This window comes from Stegostoma tigrinum, chromosome 28, assembly GCF_030684315.1.
Source record: "Stegostoma tigrinum isolate sSteTig4 chromosome 28, sSteTig4.hap1, whole genome shotgun sequence".
Lineage (NCBI taxonomy): Eukaryota > Metazoa > Chordata > Chondrichthyes > Orectolobiformes > Stegostomatidae > Stegostoma > Stegostoma tigrinum.
In genome coordinates this window covers 29,289,151-29,301,598 of record NC_081381.1, presented here as the reverse complement: position 1 = coordinate 29,301,598, position 12,448 = coordinate 29,289,151, and the positions used below count along the sequence as shown (strand labels likewise).

The 12,448-nt window shown below is 41.5% G+C and overlaps 1 protein-coding gene across 4 annotated transcripts in view; it reads right to left on the bottom strand.

Annotated features, from left to right (window-relative positions):
- Positions 1 to 1,809: 1,809 nt before the first annotated feature.
- Positions 1,810 to 12,448, bottom strand: part of pusl1 (pseudouridine synthase like 1) — a 101,882-nt gene continuing 91,243 nt past the window's right edge. For all 4 annotated transcript variants that reach the window (XM_048561767.1, XM_048561764.1, XM_048561768.1 and 1 more), the window contains 2 exons: positions 7,273 to 7,435; positions 1,810 to 2,458 (listed from right to left, as the gene is read on the bottom strand). In XM_048561767.1, coding sequence (XP_048417724.1) covers positions 2,427 to 2,458; positions 7,273 to 7,435 — 195 coding nt within the window. In that variant the 3' untranslated portion in view covers positions 1,810 to 2,426. The remainder of the gene's footprint in view (positions 2,459 to 7,272; positions 7,436 to 12,448) is intronic.

Here is a 12,448-nt window from a genome sequence, read left to right as displayed (position 1 = left end):
CAGAAGGTCTGGCATCAAGACCCATGGCCTGGATGTGCCATAACACGTATGAGTGGTTGATTAAAATCTTTCCTCATGCTGTTGAGTAACTTTTTTTGTGAAAACAACATACAACTTAGGCTTCGTAATCATACATAAAGACTTTATGTTTTATTGATTAAAAATGTAAACAATCTGAATCATTCATTATGCTTTATGTGTAAGGAGGCTGTTTTCCACTCTTTCATATCGTCACTTACCACCAACTGCCCAATCAGCATTAATCCTCCCATACTTTCATCTTATCCTGCCTTCTCATAAACCTTGAATTCTAAGCTTGTCTTCCTCTCCTGTCTGCAGGCGTCATGCCACAATCTGATTAGATTTTTATTTGTTAATGTCTTGAATGTAAACATGTGCTAATCAAAAATAGAATATGAATCTGGGTTGTGTAATTAGCAAGTGAAAAGACTTTAAGGGCTTAAGAACATAAGATTTAAGAGCAGAATTAGGCCAATCAGCCCACTGAGTCTGCCCCAGCATTTGATCCCGGATGATATGTTTCTCAACCTCATTCACCTTCCTTCTCCCTGTAACCCTTGATACCCTTACCAATTAAAAACCTATGTTTGTCTGAAATACACTCAATGATTTGCCCTCCACAGCCCACTGCCACAATGAGTTCCACAGATTAACCATTCTCTGGCTGAGGAAATTTGTCCTTATCTCAGTTCACCCAGAGGCTGTGCCCTCAGCTCCCAGTCTCTCCTACGAGTGGAAACATCTTCTCCAATGTGCCCTCTATTGGGGCTTCTCAGTATCCTTAATCTGGCTTGGAAATAAGCCTGAGTACTCCAGGATACAGTTATCATGGAAAATTAAGAGATCCACAATAAAGAGCAAAAGAACGACTGGGAAGGCACTAAATCAGGGTTGTAACTGAAACATGGGAACATTTTCTTTGAACTATGAATTAGTGTTTATCTGTTAATCTAAAGATTTGAGCCAATAGTTACAAAGACGCTTGGGCTTTTCTTGATTACTATTGCTTTGATCATTCAAACTGATCTATAGCAATTCAATCTATGTGTTAAATACTCTTTTGCTTATACCAATTAAGTTCATTCATTGAAGACACCACATAAACAGTCCCTAAATTGCTTCATCTTCCTACTTCAAGCTGTCCTTGTTCAAGTGACCAGACTTACTGACTGAGGGCCAACAGCCTCTAATCCTAACCAATTATGTTCATATTGATAAACCACTGTCAAAAAGTCTCCCCAAATGTGACAGCAATAAGCAAAAACAAAAATTTAAACCTTTCAGCCTACGGTCCCATTTCTGTCTACTTGTATTCCACAACTCACCCATCTCCTGGTTCCATTGACCATCTCCTATATCTCACCATGTGATCCCCAATCCTGTTTACAATAACATAAGCATCTGACACTTTTTTAGGGTGTCAAGTACATTGGCTGAGAATCTGTTATACATCCATTAATCTCTTTGGTTACAAACACAAACACAATACTGCGTAGGATATGATGGTTCCAAGAATGTTGGTACAATGGAATTGTCTGGCCGATATGAATGTGTGATGAGATGGACATTCTGCAGATATGTCTTTGATGACTGCAAAATCTATTGAGAACCTTTTCCCCAAAATCAGAAATAGCTTTGGGAGAGATCATTGTGGAGTATGTTATACACTGTAGTGGGCTGCAAAGACTTTTTTTTATCCATGTTCTTTCGTGTTCTGTTGCCATTAAATTCACACGCATAGCTGGTAATTATATTTTTAAAAGACAATTTTGATTGGCAGTCTCCATATTTAATTAAAAAATGGTCTTTATCCAAAATGTTGTTTCTACACAGTTTGTAACATATTTGGGATTGTTGACACAATATGCACAAGTCTTTTACACCATTAACCCAATTCTTCTTGTCAATAATTGTCATTTTTGAGTGCCAGGTCTGGGTCCATTGGTTACAGTCGCCTCGCATTCAAATGTCACTCCAGAGGTTCAACAAAACGTCGAAAATTACATTACTGACGGTGTGCTGCATAATCACGTGTCATCTGTTAGAAGTGACATTAGACTGACGTCCAATTCAATCTCTCAGATTAATGGGAAAGATCCAATAGCAGCTGAGAAGCAAGTTCTTCCCAATATTTTTCCCTCAATCAACACCACAAAAGTACAGGTTATTTGGCCATTATCACAAATCTGTTTGTGAAGCAAGGCTGAGCACAAATTAGCTGCCACATTTCCAACATTACAACGGTGGCTGCACTTCAAAAATGTTTAGCTGTAAAGCAGTTCAAGACTTCTGGAGATTGTGAAAAATGCAATTTAAATGCAAGTCTTTTTTCCCCATTTCTCAGCTGATTTGGAGCCTAAAGTCTGTTCCAAGATACCGTACCAAATCCACAGACCCGTCCACAATCACTGAATTACACTTTCTTCCACTTCAAGATCTGTAGAACAAAACAAAAGGCAGCACTTTTACAGTTACCATGACAATTCATGATTAAGCCTCTGGGGGCCCTCAAGATTTGGTTGCCAGGGCAACACATTCATTGACATCTGTTTAAGACTCACAGCTGTAACATCTGGCATGCTTAACAGTGCCTGGACTGCTGGCAAACCTCAAACTCTATTAACATGCAAAACAAGTACATTCTGCACGTGAACAGTGCTGAGTTTGTTGTCTAATCAGTGGTTTCATTGGAGAGATTGCGAGCAAACCACTTTATATGAATTAGTCTGTAGATGAACAGAATAACAGACAATCGAAACGTTGCTGTCCCTTTCCTCAAAACAACAGTATAATTTGTAGGATGGCGCATGAACAAATCAAAGGATCTGCTGAAATAAATTCTGTCATGTTCTTACTGTACCCTGTTTTAGGAAAGCAGTAAAAATGATAAATCACCAACTCTCTTAAAAGGAGAACTTTATTTTGATCATGTGGACTTATGATGTTTAAATACTTTTCTGTTAACTTTTCCCTTATTAAACTGCTTTGGGTGTATTTCTCTGTCCTCATTGATAAGATCTGAACCTTGCTGAGATTCTCCTCCATAAAAATTGGCACCGAGGATCTATTTCTATTTTTCAAGGTCTCAACATCATTTTTATAACATGGAGATCATTATTGCACATACTGCTCAATGTGGCTTCTAGGAAGGCTGTGAACTAAGTTTATTAAAAACTTCTGAACAGTGATGCATTCTGTTGTATGTTGCAGTACCCACCACTTTATGGTTTGGGTACAGTGCTATCTACATTACTCTTAATCAAACTATTTGTACCCTAACGGTGTGGCATTGGCACATTCTCACCCTGTCTGTGTGGGTTTACTCTGGGTGCTCTGCTTTCCTCCCACAGTCCAAAGATGTGCAGGTTAGGTAGATTAGCCATGCTAAATTGCCCATAGTGTTCAGGGACATGCAGGCTAGGTGGGTGAGCCATGGGGAATGTGGGGTTACACAGATAGAATAAAGGGTGGGTCAGGGTGGAATGCTCTTCTGAGATTCGGTATGGACTTGATGTGTTGAATGGTTTGCTTCCACACTGTAAGAATTCTGTGATTGTATGAAGTGTGGTCTAAGGAAGGTTTATGGTTTCACATAACTTTGCTACTTTTAAAATCTAATGATTTGTATCACTATGTCTCTAGACTCCTTAGCTCCTCAGTCCATTTAGTCTCTCATTATCAAAAGTGTACTTTCTTTGTTCTTTTGTCCAAAAATTGCCACTTCATTTAAATATATTCAATTTTATTCACCTCTTATATGCCCGTTCTGCACATTTATGAATGCCTAATGTTTCATATTAGCTCAAACACAAGGGCAAAGAGACACGGATTCAAGTTACATTAGAAAAGGTGAATAGATCACAAAGATAAATTTTCTTCAAATAAAATGTAATTATATTAAACAGTCTTCGAGGAAGGCTGTGAACTAAGGTTGTTAAAAGCTGCAGAACAGTGATGGATTCTGTCATATGTTGCAGTACCAGCCACTAGTCATTTATGGTTGGAGTAGCAAGCTATCACCAATCCTCCTATCCACATCGTTTTTAACTAAACTATTCTGACATGTTATGACACACCTCTGGAACTTGAACATAGATCTCTGGGAAAGATGTAGGGACGCTACCACCACATGTCAAGAAGCCACTAATTATATATGTTTGGAAATTTAATGATCTATCTGTTTAGAAGTCTTAACAGAAAGAAACACATGGCCTAATCCACAAAATATAGTTTTTACATAATAGCAGTAAGTACAACTTACATCAACTAGTTAGTCATAACTACAAAGTCTACCAGGACCTAGTGACATCAGGTCTGTCTCTACTGGGACCTCATGCTAGACTCCTCAATCATCCATCCAGCACTGTGATATCATCAGATTGGGTGGAGCCTAATGGGTTCTCCAAATTTAACCCTTTCAATGCCATTACCACGCATAGCAGATTCATGAGAAATACAGTGAAGTAAAAAGTCCGTGACATTTGGGATCAGCTTCGTGAACAGAAATCATCTTTCCAATCTGGTATAGTCCTACAACCATTATAAGGTAAAGGAGGGATAAGAAGGGCAATTTACCAGGCTGTTTTCAGAGTCAGAATCACTTTTCATTGGAGACCATCTAATGGACAGTGAAAGTATGAGTGAGAGAGAATGTTAGTGTGCACATGCATAACCTATGTATTCATGTCTGTGTGTGGACAAATATTCGTATGTTTCTGTGCGTGTAATGTATGGTGTGAATCACCACTGATGTCAGGTACAAGATCTGTCTGAACATGTTTGAGTGACAGTTATACTGGTGTGCCTATACCTACGTAAGTGTGCAACTAACCTTGTAAAATATATGTGAGAGAGAATATATATGTGTGTATACACACACACACACATGAAAATCTGTGCTTTGTGTTTAAGTATATAAATGTGCTTGAAAATGAGTAGCTGTATGTGTGACAATGTGCATTTATATATGCTTCTCCATATATCTGGTTTTTATTTGTACTGCATTAGTGTCTCTCTGATGGAATGTATGCAAATGTTTGACAGTGAGTAAGGATCATATGAGTACGCATGTAAACGAATATGGTTATAAATGATTGCAAGTTATTGTTTAAGTTAATAGTTCTGGAGGGGTTAATGTTCATATTACATTGGCTCCACCATTTGACAAATGTCACACACAGTCTGTGGGTGCAGACAAGGTGTTCTGCTCTAGCTTTTAGAAGGAGTTGATATATCGGTACTAGTTCCATAAGGTCCAAATAATTAGGCCTGACCAAATGTTGTCGTACTTACTTATATTATGACATAAACATTCTTTTCATCTAAGAACAGTGCCTCTTCTGTAGATGATGCTTAAGATGGTGCATCATGAAGCAAAGGCAAAACAGGATTGGTGGCAGTGAAATACCTAATCTTCATCCAGTATCACAAAATGGTCGGGGCAACAAATGCGAGGTGCTAACAACAGCCATCTGGTTAAAAAAGTTTTAATGGGTGCAGAGATAATAGGAACTACAGATGCTGGAGAATCTGAGATAACAAAGTGTGGAGCTGGATGAACACAGCAGGCCAAGCAGCATCTTAGGAGCAGGAAGGCCGACGTTTCAGGCCTAGACCCTTCTTCAGAAATGAGGAAGGGGAAGGGGGTTCTGAAATAAATAGGGAGAGAGGGGGAAGCGGATAGAAGATGGATAGAGGAGAAGATAGGTGAAGAGGAGACAGACAGGCCGAAGAGGTGGGGCTGAAGCCAGTAAAGGTGAGTGTAGGTGGGGAGGTAGGGAGGAGATAGGTCAGTCCAGGGAGGACGGACAGGTCAAGGGGGCGGTATGAGGTTAGTAGGTAGGAGATGGGGGTGCAGCTTGAGGTGGGAGGAGGGGGTAGTAGGAGGAAGGACAGGTTAAGGAGGTGGGGATGAGCTGGGCTGGTTTTGGGATGCGGTGGGGGAAGGGGAGATTTTGAAGCTGGTGAAGTCCACATTGATACCATTGGGCTGCAGGGTTCCCAAGCGGAATATGAGTTGCTGTTCCTGCAACCTTCGTGTAGCATCGTCGTGGCACTGCAGGAGGCCCATGATGGACATTTCATATGTGGAATGGGAGGCGCAGTTGACATGGTTTGCCACTGGGAGGTGCAGTTATTTAGTGCAAACCGAACATAGGTGTTCTGCAAAGTGGTCCCAAAGCCTCCGCTTGGTTTCCCCAATGTAGGGGAGGCCATAACGGGAACAGCGGATGCAGTATACCACACTGGCGGATGTGCAGGTGAACATCTGCTTGATGTGGGTCTTCTTGGGGCCTGAAATGGCAGTGAGGGGGGAGGTGTAGCACTTCCCACGTTTGCAGGGAAAAGCGCCAGGTGTGGTGGGGGTGGAGGGAAGTGTGGAGCGGACAAGGGAGTCACGGAGAGAGTGGTCCCTCCGGAAAGCAGATAAGGGTGGGGAGGGAAAATGTCTTTGGTGGTGGGGTCGGATTGTAGATGGCGGAAGTGGGGTGGTGCTTGAGGAAGAGGGGGATTCTGTTTTGGTTTTTATTGCAGGGAGAGGGTGTGAGGGATGAGTGCGGGAAACGCAGGAAACACAGTCGAGGTGCTCTCGACCACTGACGGGGGGAGGTTACTGTTCTTGAAAAATGAGGACATCCGAGATGTATGGGAGTGGAAGGCCTCATCCTGGGAGCAGACGCGGCGGAGGTGAAGGAATTGGGAATAGGGGACTTCACAACCTTCAAAATATCCCCTCCCCCTACCGCATCCCAAAACCAGCCCAGCTCGTTCCCGCCTCCCTAACCTGTCCTTCCTCCCACCTCAAGCCCCACCCCATCTCCTTACTACTAGCCTCACTTGGCCCCCTTGACCTGTCCGTCCTCCCTGGACTGACCTATCCCCTCCCTACCTCCCCACCTACACTCACCTTTACTGGCTCCATCCCCACCTCTTTGACGTGTCTGTCTCCTCTCCACCTATCTTCTCCTCTATCCATCTTCTATCTGCCTTCCCCTCTCTCCCTATTTATTTCAGAACCCCATTCCCCACCCCCATTTCTGAGGAAGAGTCTACGCCTGAAGTGTCAGTCTTCTGGTGCTGCTTGGCCTGCTGTGTACATCCAGCTCTACACCTTGTTATCTTTAATGGGAAGTGTAAATCGTGTGAGTGCAAATGGATGAGAGTTAAATGAGCTTGCTGATTGTGCTAAAGACTTGTCTTACACACAAAAAATCACACAGTCATCACCTTTTTAGAGTTCTAATTTCTTACCCTTTGTGTTGTATTCCACATTCTTCAAAAACAGGCCATCAGGTGGGGCTATAATATTTGGTGGGTAAGCCCTGGAATCCCGCATCTCGAGCAGATCCGCAATATGCCGGGGCATTAGCTTTCCCTGCCCCACTGCTACTAGAGCCCCTGTCATTCTCCTCACCTGGAACAAAAGCATGTTAAAAACATTTTCTACTGTGATTATTATCATTTGTTACAAACTCCATCACGGTGGAGCATTATTATTTGCTTCCTTTTCATTTATCAGAGATTTTTTTATTCTGTTTGCGGTCTACATTCTTCTAGAAACCATCTTTGGCAGTCAAGGTGATGACCTTTACTTATACGTCCTTCATTAGATTCTGTCAACGGCCATCAGGCAGTAAGTTAAAGCAGATGAAAATCAAAAGAACTGCAGACACCGTAAATCAGGAATAAAAACAGAAGTTGCTGGAAACTCAACAGGTCTGGCAGAAACTGTGAATAAAAAGTCAGAGCTAATGTTTCAGGTCAGGTGACCCTTCCTCAGGACTGTACTGAGGAAGGGTCACAGATGTTGCAAGGTCTGCTGAGCTTCCAGCAACTTCTGTTTTAGTAGCAAGTTAAAGCAACCCATGGCAAGCTTTTCATTTTAATCAAGCAATCGAAGCCTCCAATAGATGGAATTACACCATCTAACTGCACTATTAACCACGTCATCCAATATTAGTCTGAAGCACTAACAATGATAACAGTATTCTCTCTTAATACCCTGATGTAATGCAGAAATTTGCTGCCCAGAGCTAGTTTCTGGATATGACTTGTGAAATTTAACAATAATGGAAATTAAGATGGAATGAGAGAAAATAATGGTTGTGATCACTCTGATAAACAGTACAAATTAATAAATTTAGCAGCTCAAAATGCTGCAGCTGGGATTAATTTCTAGCTGTCTGATTTTGACTTACAGTGCCATATCCCTTTCAATGTGTCTATAGTGGGTTTCTGTGAAAGGATCTTTAATCCCATAAGGAAATACTGTACTGCCTTCGCAAATTTCAGATGTCACAAGACCAACAACTGAAGTAACTTCACATTGTTACGTTAAATTAATCAACAATTTATTTGAATGGAGGAAACATCAACCACAAAACTGAACTGTACCAGCTGAAATGGGTACATTAGCAATTTGAATTTAAATAGCACGTTTCAATCAAATGAAACAATTCAAGGTGCTGCTCAGGAATGTTACCAAACAAACTTTGGTACCAAGCCATACAGGGAATGTATGGTTGAAAGTATTGTCAAAAACGTTAGATGTAAGGACCACCTTGAAGGAGGCAGGAGAGGTTTAAACAGGGAATTTCAGAGTCTACGGCATCGCAGCTGCCAATGTTGTGGGTATTAAAATAGGGTTGTACAAGAGGTTAGAACCAGAAGAATAGAGGGTTCTTGGTAGCACATAGGTCACAGAGAAAGGGAAGACTAAGACAACAAAGGGAATTTGAAAACAGGATGGTAAATTTAAATTCAGGCATTGATAGAGTGGAGGATACAGTCGGTCAGTGACCTAGGGTTGCTGGGACACGGTATGAATCAGTAGTGAGGCAGCAGAGTATTGGATTAGCTCAAGTTAATAGAGGGTGGGACATTGGAAGCCAAACAGGAAATTGTTAAAACTGTCAACTCTAGAGCTAATAAACGACGTGGGTGTCAATAGCAGTTGAGTAGAATTGATGTATGCAATGGAGGTGAAAATAAGCAGTCTTAACGATAATTCTTGCAGGTGACACACACCATCAAGTTCATGAGTGATCTGATTCAAACTCAAACAGCACCCTGGGCTGGAATGCTGTCAATGGTCAGGGATTGGAATTTATGGCCAAGAGCAAGGACTTCAGTCTTCCCAACATTTATTTGCCAATTAATCAACAATGCTGCATCGGCATTACAGAATACGTAGAGATTCAAATGTAAACAATGTCAGACCAGCGTGTTGCAATGGCTGAATTGCGAACCGTGAAACCACAATGAAACAGAAGCCTGACAATTCTCTGTTTACTGGCATCTTGGGTACGAATTTCAAGCAAACATTGAGGTGGTTTATAAGTTCGTAACTTAGATCAGTGTGGGTTTGCTTAACAGAAATATTAGCATCACACTGTACTGAAAAATATCTTCCTTTGAGTGCATCAGTGGAACAGTGTGGTGGCACTGACAGCAAAGGCCGGCCCTTTCATCAGTGTATGACAGAGTATCAGACTGGTGGGATATCAGGGTACATTTTCCATTGAGAAAATCTGGGAGACTGGAATCCTACATAAAAGATGCGACAGAAATATAAAATTTTTTTTTGGATCGCTGTTGCTGAAACAATTGGAAGTTGTTGGAAATTGTGCTTTTCCCTGTTTCTCTCTCCATTGGTATTACCAGACCGGCTGAGTTTCTTTAGCACTTCTGTTTTTACAACAATGATGATCAGTTAATCTGCATTTGATGGGGGCATAAGATTGAGGAGAAGTAGGCAATATAGCGCTTGACCGTGCTGCAACATTCAAAACGATCCTGGCTGACCTTTGACTTCACCATCACTTTGCTATCCACTCCCCATTTTCCTTCATTTGCTGAAGCACACAACTGTTATATTTCAGCCTGGAATATACACAACACTAGAATATCCTCGAGCCTCAGGGATAGGGAATTCCAAATACTTGCAAACCTCTAAGTGAAGAAATTTCTTCTTATCCCTGTCCTAAGTGATTAACTCTTTATGCTGAGACTATGCTCCTTTCGTGTAGATTTCTCAGCCAAGGAAAACAACTTCTCGGTGCCAACCCTATCAGGCTGCTTCAGAATCTTTGTTTCAATCATCCCATACTTTTCTAAACTCTACATGCCTATCTTACTGAGCTTATCGTCATAGAACAATCTTCTATTCATTTAATCCAGTCATTCATTTACTCATCGTGGTCCAAGGGCATCTCTGCAGAGTTTTTCAGCTGCTTCATCAACAACTTTCAATCCATCATAAAGTCAGAAGTGGCGATGTTCGCTGATGAGTGCACAATGATCAGTATCAGTTGTGATTCCTCAGATATTGAGCCAGTCTGTAACCATATACAACAACGCCTGGATAACATCCAAGCATGGTAAGAGAAATGGAAAATAAAATTTGCTCCAAACAAATACCAGGTAATGACTGTCTCCAACAAGGCAGAATCTGATCTCATCCCTCGACACAATAACATTGCTGAATTCCCCACTTTGAATATTCTGGGAGTTACCATTGACTGGAAACTGAACTGGACCAGCCACATATATAGTGTGGCTGTAACAGGAGGTCAGAAGCTAGAAATCCTGTGGTGAGTAATTCACCTCCTGTCTTCCCAATGTTTGTCCATCATCTACCAGGCATAAATAAGAAGTGTAATGGAATACTCCCCACTTGTCTGAATCACTGCAGCCTCAACAACACTTAAGAAGCTCGACACTATCCAGGTCAAAGCAATCTGCTTGATTTGCATGCCATTCTCAACACCATTTGTACATCATCTTCAACCTTCACTTGCGTCACCACTGCAACACAGTGGCAGCAATGTGTACCATTTCAAAGCTGCAATGCAGTAACTTGCCAAGGCTCCTCCAACAACAGCTTCCAGGCCTTTGATATCTACCATCTAGAAGGTCAAGGGCAGAGATGCATGGAAACAACACTACCGGTAAACTCCCTTTCAAGGCACCATTCTGACTTGGAAACAAATCCACATTCCTTCAATATCATTAGTTCAAAATTCTGGAAATTCCTTCCAAACACCCTCTCCCACAAGAACAGTGACATTTCAAAAAGGCAGCTCACTACTATCCTTTCCGGTGCAAAAAAGAATGGGCAATCAATGCTAGCTTAGCTGGTCAGAGATAGTAGGAGCTGTTGATGCCAGGGAACCTGAGATAACAAGGTGTAGAGCTTGATGAACAACGCAAGACACTTCTGAAGAAGGGTCTCAGGCAAAAACGCCAGCCTTCCTGCTCCTCTGATGCTGCTTGGCCTGCTGTGTTCATCCAGCTCTACACCTTGTTATCTAGCTTAACTGGTGATGTCCATACCTCATGAACAAATAAAACCAATCTAGTGAACCTTCACTGTATTGCTTCTAATGCAAGTAAATAATTTCTTAGGTATGGACACCAAGGCTGTGAACAGTGCTCCAGTTGCGGTCTCACTGAAGCCTTGGAGAATTGTAGCAAGTTTTCCATAGTTTTATACTGCAACCCCTTTGCAATTAATTAATGGTTTTGTTTGACCCATAAATACTAGTAAGAAAAGCAGGAGAAACTGCGCTTTTTGAACGGTATAATGAGAATTTTGACATCCATGTGCCCTCAGTCAAATATCTCATCTGAAAGGCAGCTTCAATAAATGTATGAAATATTATGATCCTGTACAGGACCAATTAGATTAATGTTACAACCTAGTTAGGGATGCTTCTTTAAGTTCTGACCCGGGACAAAGTGGGCAAAAGTTGAGATTCCACATGTTTACTAGAGACTAAGGCCATAAAATTTCACAGTCTGGGTCAAACAAAATAAACTTTGCAAGATTAGAAAGGTAAAATAATCAAATATGTATAGACAACTTACATATTCTAACATTCAGAGTTAACAGGAGGTAAACAGTTAACAGGGGAACAGACACACTGTGGTCAAACAGCCCATAGAGCATCTTGAATGACAGATGTGTTCAGGTAGATCCCATGGATTTTGCAGCAGCCAATCCAGGCATTGGTGATGCTGAGTCACCAAATTTCATTAAAAATTTGCTTCCTTTGCAGGGGGTCCCAATTCTTCACTTTTTAGAAATCCCTCAGCAACTTCTTTTTAGCCAGGAGGCGTTCCTGCTTCGACTGTGACTTGCAAGCAGTTGTCAGGAAACAGGGCTCCAATGTAAAATATCCTAGTGGCTGTTCCGTGCCCCCACCCAGTTGCTAAATCTCTTCTCCTGTGTCTGCACCCCAGCTCCATGAAATACTTACTAGCATTTATGGGTCAAACAAAACCATTAATTAATTGCAAAGGGGTTGCAGTATAAAATTATGGAGAACTTGCTACAATTGTCCAAGGCTTCAGTGAGACCACAACAAGAGCACTGTTCACAGCTTTGGTGTCCATACCTAAGAAATTATTTACTTGCACTAGAAGC